The sequence below is a fragment of the Pecten maximus genome, chromosome 10 (genome assembly GCF_902652985.1).
Source record: "Pecten maximus chromosome 10, xPecMax1.1, whole genome shotgun sequence".
NCBI classification, from domain to species: Eukaryota; Metazoa; Mollusca; class Bivalvia; order Pectinida; family Pectinidae; genus Pecten; species Pecten maximus.
The window spans coordinates 12,561,660-12,576,990 of NC_047024.1; the positions used below are offsets into that span (position 1 = coordinate 12,561,660).

The 15,331-nt window shown below is 34.7% G+C and overlaps 1 protein-coding gene across 2 annotated transcripts in view; it reads left to right on the plus strand.

The window, feature by feature from the left end:
- The window catches only part of LOC117336062 (ubiquitin carboxyl-terminal hydrolase MINDY-2-like), a 49,605-nt gene that overhangs the window by 1,468 nt on the left and 32,806 nt on the right, over window positions 1–15,331 (plus strand). For both annotated transcript variants that reach the window (XM_033896416.1, XM_033896415.1), the window contains exons 2-4: window positions 1,769–2,439; window positions 3,272–3,378; window positions 14,467–14,657. In XM_033896416.1, coding sequence (XP_033752307.1) covers window positions 1,897–2,439; window positions 3,272–3,378; window positions 14,467–14,657 — 841 coding nt within the window. In that variant the 5' untranslated portion in view covers window positions 1,769–1,896. The remainder of the gene's footprint in view (window positions 1–1,768; window positions 2,440–3,271; window positions 3,379–14,466; window positions 14,658–15,331) is intronic.

Sequence of the window (15,331 nt, forward strand, 5' to 3'; positions counted from 1 at the left end):
CCATACATGCCCTCAGTGGACGTGTCACACATCATAAAAACAGGGAGAAAAAAAAGAAGATATGGTTTCTTCACTAATACTGTCACTGACGACTTGGTTATCTTCGATGCGTGCCTGTGTAGACATGAAATCGTTCAAAAAGAAGCGATACTAATTTCACAATGATAGATACTTGCATCTGTTGAAAATTAATGATAACTGTTTGCCTGTTTAGTGTTATTTATATTTAGTCATCATTGTCAACATTCCATTTGAATTTGTCATCATTAATATGGCCATTTTACACGATGGTGTATTTATTTTTTATTGAAGATTATGGTGAATTTTGAAGTCTGGATGCACCAGAACCAGATGTAGATATATAACTGAAAATTAATTAAATGGCTGATATATATAGTCTACATATGTATTGAATTGATTGATCTTGTCAAGATATCATCGTTTAAATAATGATAATTAATATGTAAAAATTGCCAATAAATATTCTTCTAGTTTTAGTGAGAAATATAGAATCAGAATGCAGATCTAGAAACTTTAACTACATCAATTCAGAGTTCATGGGTATTGGCAGGTGATTAACATATTCATGTCCAAATGCTTTTGCCCCCCCCCCCCCCCCCCCCCCCAACCCGCACATACACACTGTCATACTCCTGATTTAAATTAATGTATTAATGTAGTAACCTTTTTAGATTGAGACACAAAATTGGTCCAGTGCAAAAGTCTACTACATGAGCATTATATTGATTTTTAGCTTCTCATTAGACTGACACACCAGTACACAAATATCATATACTGACATTTCTAAATACACAATATACAGGAAGGAAAATGTCATACATCTAATATGTTCCATATAAATATTCCAACAGAAAGCACTAGTGCAGCTCTGATCTCATTTGAATCAAGTGGGATGCATGTTTCCTTTGGATAAATTTTTGTAATCCTGCAGGTTCCTAATTTATTTTTCTGAAAAGAATTAATGTATGATAATATGTTATTTGAAATTGTATAAAATATTGTTTATACATATATTCATGTATATTTTGTCCCCATATCCTCTGAAAGGGAAGTTTACTTATTATACTGAAATTTACATAATATGCATATTTTAATTATAATCTGGTACGTAGTACATGTACTTCCAATTATATATATATATATATTACAGTGTAAGTGTATGTTGGATAGAAAGTATATCATTTATTCTACTGTATTACACAGCTGTGTACCAGGTATATGTGCAGGAGAACTAGTGAAATATGATCAACATCTTCTCCATTTTCTTCATCTTTATTCAAAAACATTGCTCCATAGCTGACATGACAATATAATACACAATTAACGATGTCACTATTTTATGTATGTACGTTTACGACAGCTGCACAATGATTGACCTTGGATACAAAAAAAATAATGCTAAATAATTAAAAGCATTATGTATCTTTGCAATTATTTACTCTCTAATCATGAAATGTAAATTAAAATTGAAAATAAAAATGTTATCATTGGTTTTCTGAATCTAATATGGATGACATGGATTTACTCTGAAATATACCCTGAGCCTGCTTCTTTCATATAACCCACACAATAATATTTCTGTTGTACATACATATATAAAACTTATAGCTCAGCCCTGCTGGTATCCAGCAAAATGAATTGTATATATATTTATAGTAAGTGGGATTTGATTAAGATACATTACATGGATTCATTGTATACTGGTATTGTTTATAGATTTGTAATGTTAGGCTATTCTTGTTTTCAGAATCAATCTTACAAGGAGGTTGTGGTGAAAATGAAGGTGAACAGACAGACACATCAGAGAGGAAAGAGGAGTCAGACTGTCCGAGTGGTGCTACAGATAAAACAGGAACAGATAGTAAACATGGTAAGATGGACACCACACAGAATAAACATGGTGAGATAGACACCACGCAGAAACCGGATATAAAATGTGATTGTGATGAAGATACCAAGTCAAAAGAAGACAGTGATGGACAGACATCTTCATCTGGTTCAGACACACCTATAGATAATATTGATGATCTTTTGACAGATAACAGCAATGACAGTCAGTATATTGATAATGATATAAAAGATGAAAACTTGACAGTAGAGTTACCTCCCCTTTCTGCGGAGGAAAGTTTAAAAGCAGAAACTGCGACTTCGGAGTTAGCTGGAGCAGTGGAGGGTGCCAGTGCCTCGCCTACCTCGACAGATGGGAATGTTTACCATGTAAAATGGATTGCATATAAAAACAAAGAAATACCTACAATAACACAGAACGAAAATGGGCCTTGTCCCTTGATAGCAGTGATGAATGTGTTATTACTGAAGGGCCAAGTTCATCTGTCTCCAAACACAGAAGTTATAACACCAGATCAGCTGATGACTTACATTGGCAACTGCATTTTAGAAAATGCCCCCAAAACACAGGTAACACATACAGTTTTAGTTTCTTTAAAAATCTGTTCTCTTCTAGGATAAACTGTATCAGTAGAAATTAAATATATTACTTAATACCTACAGTGTTTTACCTGGGTATTTTGGGGAAATCCAATTGACCAAATTGGGAGAATTTTACATGTAAATTATCTGACATGCTACTAATCGTTTCACTTGTGTCATATATGCAGCCCACCAATTTTATAATAGTGTAAATTCTAGTTTTGAATGATTGTTCACACCAATTTTAACCCTTGACTGTACATGTCCTTTTTTCTTATATGTTTTGTGTAATATTTGCTGTTATACTTTCTTGTGTATTTCAGAAGTTTTTGGGGAAAATAAGGCTAAAATGCATTGGAATGGGGTCATTTATTTAGGCAAGAAAAGAACTAACCTAGCTGAGTGGTCTTTCAATCTTTTAAGACTATTTCATAAGGACAATTTTACGAACATGTCTACATAATTAGGATAATTAGGATTTTAATAAAACACAACTTAACTGTTTTATCACTTATAAATACACAAGAATGGATAGTATTAACAGATGTGTTAAATTTAAGGGAAAAATAACTATCATGATATAGTATTGCAATAGTGTCTGGACTATATATGGCAAAAGTAATTTTACTATCACAATATTATCATAATGGCTCTTTTGCCCCAATAGTCAGCCCTATATATATAAGACAATGGTTTTTGGCTTTAGTTGTGCAATGTATAACACAATGGTATACAATTGTTTGTGAATATTTCAAAACTACATAATAGTAAGACATTGTAAAATTTCATAAATTAAAATTTCTGTTTTTTTAATTCATAGGACACTTCAGAAGCTGTACAGTTAAATTACCAACAGAACATGCATGATGCTATGGCAGTCATACACAAACTACAGACAGGTCTGGATGTCAACGTCAGGTTTACAGGGTGAGTACAGGACTTTAATGTCATGGTGTACACGTGAGTACAGGACTTCAGTGTCAGGTTTACAGGATGAGTACAGGACATCAATGTCAGGTTTACAGGATGAGTACAGGACATCAATGTCAGGTTTACAGGATGAGTATAGGACTTTAATGTCATGGTGTACACGTGAGTACAGGACTTCAATGTCAGGTTTACAGGATGAGTATAGGACTTTAATGTCAGGTGTACATGTGAGTACATGACTTTAATGTCAGGTGTACATGTGAGTACATGACTTTAATGTCAGGTGTACATGTGAGTACATGACTTTAATGTCAGGTGTACATGTGAGTACATGACTTTAATGTCAGGTGTACATGTGAGTACATGACTTTAATGTCAGGTGTACAGGATGAGTACAGCACATCAATGTCAGGTTTACAGGATGGGTACAGGACTTCAATGTCAGGTTTACAGGATGGGTACAGGACTTCAATGTCAGGTTTACAGGATGAGTACAGGGCTTCAATGTCAGGTTTACAGGATGAGTATAGGCCTTCAGTGTCGGGTTTACAGGATGAATATACGTACAGGACTTCAGTGTCAGGTTTACAGGATGAATATACGTACAGGACTTCAGTGTCAGGTTTACAGGATGAGTACAGGACTTCAATGTCAGGTGTACAGGATGGGTACAGGACTTTAATGTCAGGTGTACAGGATGAGTACAGGACATCAATGTCAGGTTTACAGGATGGGTACAGGACTTCAATGTCAGGTTTACAGGATGGGTACAGGACTTCAATGTCAGGTTTACAGGATGAGTATAGGACTTTAATGTCAGGTTTACAGGGTGAGTACAGGACTACAATGTCAGGTTTACAGGATGAGTACAGGACTTCAATGTCAGGTTTACAGGATGGGTACAGGACTTCAATGTCAGGTTTACAGGATGAGTATAGGCCTTCAGTGTCGGGTTTACAGGATGAGTATAGGCCTTCAGTGTCGGGTTTACAGGATGAGTACAGGACATCAATGTCAGGTTTACAGGATGAGTACAGGACATCAATGTCAGGTTTACAGGATGAGTACAGGACTTTAAGGTCAGGTTTACTGGGCGAGTACAGGACCTCAATGTCAGGTGTACAGGGTGAGTACAGGACTTCAATGTCAGGTTTACAGGATGGGTACAGGACTTCAATGTCAGGTTTACAGGATGAATACAGGACTTCAATGTCAGGTTTACAGGATGAATACAGGACTTCAGTGAAAGGTATACAGAGGAGCCCACTTATTTGCATATTGGTTATTTGAATAACCCGCTTATTTGCATAAAATTCTCAGGTCCCGATTTTTTTCTTCTTTATCTTTGTATTTTAATCCAGTGTATTTGCATCGACTTAAACACCGACTCCCGCTTATATGCATATAAAAATTCTAGAAAATCGAAAATTTGTAATTGATTTTAGGGTATTTTTGTGATTTTCCCGTAATAAAAAAAGTTTTATGAAATGTGTTTTAACTTGCATATTGATTTGACACGATGTACAACGTTATATCTTATCATTGGTTCACACTTCGTCATTACAGGTTACGTTCGATGCATCGATATCGACATTTAGTTATTATCCAGACCATATCAGTAGCAACAGTTGACGGGAAAGAAACAGTAAACAAACATGTTTAAAGATCTAAACAAATTTAAACATTAAATTCTGGAAAGCAAAAATTATCTTATTGATTTGTAATTTTGTGAAATCATTTTATGTATCGAGATACATATCGTATCGTGGGTCCTGTATCGAGATGCGTATCGTATTGTGAGGGAAAGTATCGTTACAGCCCTAATATTTATATGCCTCATCTTTTGATGAGATTTGTTTATTTATTATAGCATCGATCCAAACCTGTGTTCTGTGCACTTGAACACTCGCTGAGGCAGGTTGCGATCGCCATGATTGTTTACTAGGCGCGTTGCATTATGCAGGCATATGTGTAATGAACGACAACTCTTTGTGTGTGTGCGCCATTTTCCAAAACAAACCCAAACAACAATACACATGTCACATTCATTTAAGACAGTCTATTGCTTCAGCAGTTCATCATCTATGATCAAACAACTAATATACTCATAGCAGGAACACAACGCATCTCGAGACGATAATGAATGTTAATTGAAACGATGACATTGTACATCGTAGTGCCAACCTAAGCGTGTATGACCGATATCGGACCCAGAGTGACAAGTAGTAAACGATGAAGTTTATGCAAATATTTGTACATTTACAAAGAATAACAACCCATGTATTTCGTATTTACTCTTATATCTTAAATTATGTTTTTTTTTTAAATATATTTTTAATGCAAATAACGTAAACAATCCTATAGCGCCCATTTTGAGTACCTACCTGACTATCTACATGTGTATAAGAGGGGCCAAAACCAACTCCGCCTATACGAATACTCCGGTTATTTGCATATTTTGTCATGGAAAAAGGGCTATGCAAATAAGCGGGTTGCTCTGTATATACTTGGTGAGTACAGGACTTCAATGTCATGGTGTACAGGGTGAATACAGGACTTTAATGTCATGGTTTACAGGGTGAGTACAGGACTTTAATGTCATGTGTACACATGAATACAGGACTTTAATGTCATGGTGTACACATGAGTACAGGACTTTAATGTCATGGTGTACACACGAGTACAGGACTTTAATGTCATGGTGTACACATGAATACAGGACATTAATGTCAGGTGTACACATGAATACAGGACATTAATGTCAGGTGTACACATGAATACAGGACATTAATGTCATGGTGTACACATGAGTACAGGATTTTAATGTCATGGTGTACACATGAATACAGGATTTTAATGTCATGGTGTACATGTGAGTACAGGACTGTAATGTCATGGTGTACACATGAATACAGGACATTAATGTCAGGTGTACACATGAATACAGGACTTTAATGTCAGGTGTACACATGAATACAGGACTGTAATGTCATGGTGTACACATGAATACAGGACTGTAATGTCATGTGTACACATGAGTACAGGACTTTAATGTCATGGTGTACACATGAATACAGGACATTAATGTCAGGTGTACACATGAATACAGGACATTAATGTCATGGTGTACACATGAATACAGGACATTAATGTCATGGTGTACACATGAATACAGGACATTAATGTCAGGTGTACACATGAATACAGGACTGTAATGTCATGGTGTACACATGAATACAGGACATTAATGTCAGGTGTACACATGAATACAGGACATTAATGTCAGGTGTACACATGAATACAGGACATTAATGTCATGGTGTACACATGAATACAGGACTTTAATGTCATGGTGTACACATGAATACAGGACTGTAATGTCATGGTGTACACATGAGTACAGAACTTTATTGTCAGGTGTACATGTGAGTACAGGACTTCAATGTCAGGTTTACAGGGTGAGTATACGTACAGGACTTCAGTGTCAGGTTTACAGGATGAGTACAGGAATTCAATGTCAGGTTTACAGGGTGAGTACAGGACTTCAATGTCAGGTTTACAGGATGAGTACAGGACTTCAATGTCAGGTTTACAGGATGAGTATACGTACAGGACTTCAGTGTCAGGTTTACTGGGTGAGTATACGTACAGGACTTCAATGTCAGCTTTACAGGATGAGTACAGGACTTCAGTGTCAGGTTTACAGGATGAGTACAGGACTTCAATGTCAGGTTTACAGGATGAGTACAGGACTTCAATGTCAGGTTTACAGGATGAGTATACGTACAGGACTTCAATGTCAGCTTTACAGGATTTGTATAGGACTTCAGTGTCAGGTTTACAGGATGAGTACAGGACTTCAATGTCAGGTTTACAGGATGAGTACAGGACTTCAATGTCAGGTTTACAGGATGAGTATACGTACAGGACTTCAATGTCAGGTTTACAGGATGAGTATACGTACAGGACTTCAATGTCAGGTTTACAGGATGAGTATACGTACAGGACTTCAATGTCAGCTTTACAGGATGAGTATACGTACAGGACTTCAATGTCAGCTTTACAGGATAATTACAGGACTTCAATGTCAGGTTTACAGGGTGAGTACAGGATTTCAATGTCAGGTTTACAGGATGAGTACAGGATTTCAATGTCAGGTTTACAGGATGGGTACAGGACTTCAATGTCAGGTTTACAGGATGAGTATACGTACAGGACTTCAATGTCAGGTTTACAGGATGAGTATACGTACAGGACATCAATGTCAGGTGTACAGGATGAGTACAGGACTTCAATGTCAGGTTTACAGGGTGAGTACAGGATTTCAATGTCAGGTTTACAGGATGAGTACAGGATTTCAATGTCAGGTTACTGGGTGAGTATAGGCCTTCCATATCAATATGTTGCACTTCATTGTCAGGTTCAGCTGGAATGTAGATGTTAAAACAGTAATGTCACAGTTATAGTATGGTTAGAACAGGGAGTGTTAAATATTGACCTGTTCATAGAAATGTATGCGGGAGCCTGTGATATTAATGGGTTTGCCATTTTGCCAGTGCACAGCAGTGGATTAATTTGTGTGTAAGATGAGGGTGATCTTCCAGAGAGACTTGGAGGAATATATACTGGTACTATTACATTACTGCTACACTAGGTAGACATATAGGTAGCCTGTACTTAATAGTGTCAGACTATCATAGCCTGTTTATAAAGACATTGCTATCATAGAGAGATAACAGATTATTGACATGGGCTTTGTAATTGTCACTGTATATAACAGGTTAGACTGTTTTAATTCATGACATGTGGTGTATTGCTTGTTTGCAACGTAATATTTATCCTCCACTTTCACCTAAACAGGGATATTAATTTGGGTTTTTGCCGTTTGTCTGTACTTGACAGAGTTATTGCCCCTTGATAACCTAAAACCGTTGTTTTTGTGTCGCCTTTGAAAAAGGAGACATATAGGTATTACTTTTCGGCGGCGGCGTCGGCGGCGTCCGGAAAATGGTTTTCGTGCGATAACTTTAGTAGTTTAGAACTGATTAATTCGAAACTTCATGGGAAGGTTCATTACCATGATAGCTCGGACAAGTTCGTTAACCAAATTTATTCGCACCATTTTAAAAGAGTTATGGCCCTTTAATTTTTTGCGAAAATGGTTTCCACTCAATAGCTTGAATAATTATTACTGGATTAATTTGAAACTGCATGGGAAGGTTCGTTACCATAATACTGTGGACAAGTTCGTTAACCAAATTTATTCGGACCTTTTTAAAAGAGTTATAGCCCTTTAATTTTTTTTGCGAAAATAGAATGTTCGTTACCATAATACTGTGGACAAGTTTGTTATTGGTTTTTTTATTCAAGTCCTAGTTTTAAAGAGTTATGGCCCTTTAATTACTGGAATTAATTCAAAATTTCATGGGAAGTCTTTCGCAAGTTTTTAAAAGAGTTATAGACATTTATTTTTTCAAGTCCTAATTTTAAAGAGTTATGACCCTTTAATTATTCGCATACACAGGCGACACCTCCACTTCCGTGGAATTCTTGTCTACCGTTTCCTTGCAATTACTGCAACAAATGTTAACATATTTTCATCAAATTTGGTAACAAGATTAAATGCCTTTAGGGCTCAGCCAGGTTTGATTGCCACTTTTGCTAGACTTTATTTGATGAAGTTATGGCCCCTTGATTAACTTAAAACATTTGTGGAACAGCTGTCAACAGATTTTCATCAAATTTGATAACAAGAATAAATGCCTTAAGGACTCGGCCAGGTTGATTGGCACTTTTGCCAGTCTTCATTTGATGGAGTTATGGCCCTTGATTAACTTAATACATTATTTTCTGCCATTTCTGTGAAATTACTCAAATATTTTCCAAAACTCTTCAAACTCTGGAACAGGATTCAATGTATTAAGTGCTCAGCCTTTGTGAGAAGTTTTTGTAATGGCAGATGAGAAGAGAAGTTTTGTAAAATCAGTTTACTTTATCCCGTAATACATGTTCCACAAAAATTTAACTTCTGTATAATGCTTTACCTTTTTCTTTGAGTTTCAAGCAATACATGATGGCTTAACAGAATTTTTCATTCTTTTTAGCTATAATGACATGTTTACTCCTAACTCCTTACCTACAATATATCGGGAAAGCGAGGGATATTAATATAAAATGTATCTCATGAACCCCTCGATAGATTTAGTTCATATTCACACCATAACACCACACCATCAAGTTCTAATGGGGAATATCTGTCAAGTTTAAATAAAAGTTTGCACTTGACCTCTTTCAAAATATAAAGCTAATGCTAATCTGCAAAATCTTGATACTTCCAGTAATGATGAAAATCACACACCTTTTATACTTGATAATATATATGTATCTGAACAGGATGTGGAAGATCAAGTAACTTTGTTAAATGTAAATAAACCATCTGGTCCAGATGGAATTATACCAAAGGTTGTGAAAAATCTCAAGTCAAGTATTATCCTACCTTTACAATTACTTATTAATAAAACCTTACAGACTGGGGAAATACCAGATAACTGGAAAATGGCAAATGTTAATGCAATTTATAAGGGTAATGGCACCCGAAATGAACCAACTAATTATAGACCAATATCAATTACCAATTGCTTTAGTAAACTATGTGAAAAGATAATATTTAAATATTTGTACAATTTTGTCAAACAACATAATATCATTTCAAATCGTCAATCTGGCTTTACACCAAAAGATTCTACTGTAAATCAACTGTTGTCTATTTATCATACTATCACTAGTAATTTAGATATAGGAAATGAGTTACAATTTATATTTTGTGATATAAGCAAAGCATTTGATAGAGTTTGGCATGAGGGGCTATTGTATAAACTAAAAAAATGTGGAATTACAGGGAAATTATTGGAATGGTTTCGGAATTATTTAAAGGATAGAAAACAAAGAGTCATTACTGAAGGACATTACTCTTCTTTCCGTACTGTCAATGCAGGGGTTCCTCAGGGTTCAGTACTGGGTCCTCTGTTATTTCTTATTTATATAAATGACATAACTAATGATGTTAATAATTCTATAAAACTGTTTGCAGATGATACATCATTATTTGCCATTATTGATAATCATAATAAAATTATTGCTACTGACTTGCTAAATGAAGATCTACAAACTATCAATATTTGGGCAAAACAATGGGATGTTATATTTAACCCCTCAAAAACTAAATCAGTTTTATTTACCAGAAAAAGAAATACTGTACACTTACCACTATTTTTTGCTGACATAGCAATAGAAAATAATGACTCACATAGTCACCTTGGTGTTTTATTTTCAGCTGATGGTACATGGAATAATCATATTCACAATATCTACCAAAAAGCCTGTAAACGTCTTAATATTTTGAAATATCTTAAATATAAAATTGATAGAAGCTCACTTACTACTATTTTTACTGCTTTTATTAGGCCTATACTTGATTATGCTGATGTGATCTGGGATAATTGCTCTCAGCAATGTAAAAATTTATTAGAATCGATTCAAATTGAAGCTGCTCGTATTATAACTGGCCTACGTAGGGGAACCTCACATGAAAAATTGTATAATGAGCTAGGATGGGAAACATTGGAGTCCAGACGGAAGAAACATAAATATCTGCTGATGTACAAAATAATACACAATGATACACCTTCCTATCTTACTGAGATTGTAAACGTTTTTAAAAATAATATTGATGAACAGAACTACCCTTTAAGAACCATCAGGGCTTTCAACCCACCACTATGTCACTCTGAAAATTATTTTCATAGTTTTTTTCCCTCCATGGTACGAGAGTTTAATGACCTTGATTTTGATACATTAAATGCACCAACCATTACAAAATTTCGAAACTTGATATCGGCGGGTAATGATATTAGAAATACTACTTCCTCAATCTTTAAATATAAAGGAAATAGAAATGAAAACATACTTTTGTGTCAATTGAGAAATGTAGCAAGCCAATTAAATTATGATCTTTATAAAGACCACCTGATAGAATCGCCTGTTTGTAGTTGTGGATTTGGACTTGAAACTTCATATCATTTTTTCTTTTTATGCCCTAACTATATTGTGCATAGAGATACTCTAATAAATTCTCTACATAAGCAGGAATATTTTCATATTGATATACTCCTAAATGGCTCTGACAGTTACAGTGATGATATAAACACTCATATCTTTGATAATGTAATTAGATATATTAAAAACACAAATAGACTATTACATTAGTCATTAAGTCAAAAGTCGGGGTCTGATTCAAGTCTTTAGTACTGGAAGTCTATTATATTTTTTTTGTATTTGTTTTATTTTTTCAGAGATTTTCATACAGTGTAAAGTACATAGTATACAATTGTATTCAGAATAATCATTATTACAGCACCATAGAATTGTAGATGATCCAACACAAATACACACATCTTAATCCAGATTCATAAAATCATTCACTTTTGATGAACTTTCTTAATGTTACTTTCCCACTGTATTTAAAGAAAGGAAGAAAGCAGAAGAGAAGTTGTAGAGCAAACAGAAAAATCATAACAATAACGCAATAGGAACGAAACAAGAAACATGGACAAAGACATATATATAGTAACAAAGACAGACATAGAGACAGAGAGAGAGAGGGAGAGAGAGACAGAGAGAGGTATCAGAAAATCAAATATTTACAGTATGGACTGTAGTCTAACCCAAATGTACCCAGGACAGACAGAATTGCTGGTAAGACAATTTAGGTCTGACTTATAATTAGACCAGCTTTACTGTATATGAATGAAGACTGGCAAGGGAAAGACAAGAGGATTTAAACATGTATTGTCGTCAGCAAGTGTCATCACATATGATTATAGCAATAAAATTTCATTTTGAAATCTTATAGAAACAATAATATGTATTAACTTTGGTTAAATATAACATTACAAAGTATAGCAGTACATAAGAATCTAAGGACAATAATCAGCAATTTGAAGTTCTAAGAGATATTAAGTAATTTTTGCCACTTTTTCCATTCATTTTGAAAATTTTCCTTATACTTGTCCCCTTTACCCATTGCAATATATTTTTGTGTAACATAATGATCTTTAATAGTTTTTTTGAGACCAGTCAAAGATAAATTATTTTGTAGACACCTTGTTGAATAAATATACTGTTTAATAATTAAAATGATTGTACTGTCTATTGGTGTTCTTATTCCATCTTGATTATATAATCCAAAAATAAAAGTTTCCTTATTATATGCGAAAGGTATCATTAAAGAATCTAATAAAAACTCAAAATTTTGTAACATAACTTGCACCTTATCACATTCCCAAAGTGTATGTTCTATTGTTTCAATATCAGTTTTGCACCAGTAGCAATACGGATTTTCTGCTATTCCTGCCTTAAATAGAAATGAATTTGTTGTTAAGATGTGTTGATTAATTCTATATTGTAGCCACTGTAGTTTTGAATTTTTGGTTATATAAAATGGCAATTTGTATATTTTCCTCCATGTTTCATTATCAAGTCTATTATATGTCTATTAGTTGGTCCTAAGGGTAAAGGTCAGCCTAAACCAGTGTAACTTAGGAATTAGTGGTTCATTAGTACATGTATATTTTTTATCAAATTAAGATCTTAGTAAAAATTTATTTGTCATTTATCCTTGTATAGTTGATGAGATATTATGAACATCTTAAAAAATTTTGTTCATGTCTGTGCAGTTTTGCGCAAGAATCTGTGTAGGTGACCCTGTTTTGGATGAGTAATACTAAACCATTTAATACTCTGAGTTTATAATTACCGTAATTATTCTAAGCTGGAAAGAAAAAGTTAAAAACACATATATGTGCATAGTGTCTGCCTGGGTTGGGGGGCAGGTGTGTATTCAGCCATGAGTGGATGACTACTGGGTGTAAGCACCTCATGGACATTTTTGTCGGAAACTCTTGGTTTGTCTAGGCACCTGCCTCCCATCCAGGCAGATAACATTGCAATATCAAACAAATCTATAAATTCTAATAGTAATGGAAAACCCACTGTTTATATACATAGAGTATTTGAATTTCTTTCCCTTGTACATATACATGTATAACATGTGCGAGTGTGTGTGTGTGTGTAATACTATATATTACTCTACATTGTATGCTATTAATACCGGATGTTTTTATTTTGTTAATATTATTATAATACGGAGAGAACTTAAAATAGGCTTAAGCCTGATGTTCAATCCAATTGTTTTTTTTTAAAACAATAAAATTTGTTGAAATGAAATGAACCCCTCGATAGATTTAGTTCATATTCACACCATAACACCACACCATCAAGTTCTAATGGGGAATATCTGTCAAGTTTAAATAAAAGTTTGCACTTGACCTCTTTCAAAATATAAAGCTAATGCACAACCTATCTGATGAAACCCTGGAGAGATTTATTAGGGCCATATATATATAGTAAACATGGTGTCTGTCCCTCCTTCCATCTGACTGTGATCAACACTTTCATTTCCTGAAATTATCTTAGAATCTAGAAAGCCAAACTTTCTAAACCTCATGCTGTTGTACTGTGATGTGGTGTGCCAAAGGGGTTTAAAAAGTTCCTAATGTCAAGGTCAAGATCACTAACAACATTTTCGTTTCCGAAAATTATCTCATAATTCAGAAGGCCAAACTTTCTAAAACTTCACTTGCTTTTATTTATACTGTGGTGATGTGAGGATATGCAAAAGTCAAAGTCAAGACACACATTACAGAGCTCTCTCTGACATGTCAGTAATCTTGTTTCATTTTCACCCCGGGGCCAATAACATCACATTATCATGTTCTAGACCTCGTTATATTAGATTTCAGTGATTGGTCAAGATTAAAGATCAAAGGTCATATTTGCCCACTTCAAAAATAAAAATCTTACAAGATATCTCATGAATCCCTGGATAGATTTGTTTTATTTTAGGGGATGGGTGGGAGATGTTATATGTATTTGAGGCCCACTTTCACCTTCCTTGTATTTTACTATTGAATATTCATAATTTTCTCTTTAGAGTGAGTAACTTGTAGTAAACTGTTTTTTTTGTAGGGTGAGTGATTTTGAATACACACCAGAGTGCATCATCTTCGATCTACTCAGCATCCCACTATATCATGGCTGGCTGGTTGATCCCCAGGACAAAGAGCTCATTACGGCCATTGGTACCTGTAGTTATAATCAGCTGGTGGAGAAAATTATTTCCCAACGCAGCTCTGACAAGCCTGAAACTGTCACTGAAGGTTGGTAAACATTGTGTGCCAGCGATAGTGCTATTTTTTGCATGTACATACAGAAATGTACTTCTGAAGAAATGTGATTTATATCTAAATTCCAAATTCATGTAAAATAACACTGCAAGATGGAAATTTGTACAATACATAGTCTGTCAGTCCAAAGAAATATGAAGGCAACATTTTTCATGATTTTGAATATTGACAATTTTTCATTGGTGGGGATGAGGGGGAGGCAAGTAGTGTAGCCTGTTTTATTTGAAAAATTGTGTACAGTGTCAGACTGGCAAGCCAAAGGTTCAATCCCCAGTGGAGGCACAATCATCATTTCCCTGTTATTAATGCTTCACTGCATCATCAAAACCAAATAGGGTGATTTGCTATCGAGAATTAATATTAGAGAATCAGTAGATTAAAAAATATTTAGGTCATATCGCCAATAGGGTCAAGATGACCTATTGCCATCACGTTCATTGGTCAACTTGTGGCATGCACTGTAGTAAATTCTTCTTTTCAGAAAATATGTAACATCATTTGTGAAAAGTTATCATTACTTAAATGAAGGAGGCTCAAGCTCGACCCTCATGGAAGTAAATATTTCACTTTAAAACACTATTCATCCTTAATTAAAACCAAACTTAGTCTGAAACATCAATCCTAGGGGGAGGGAAATCATTTTGTAA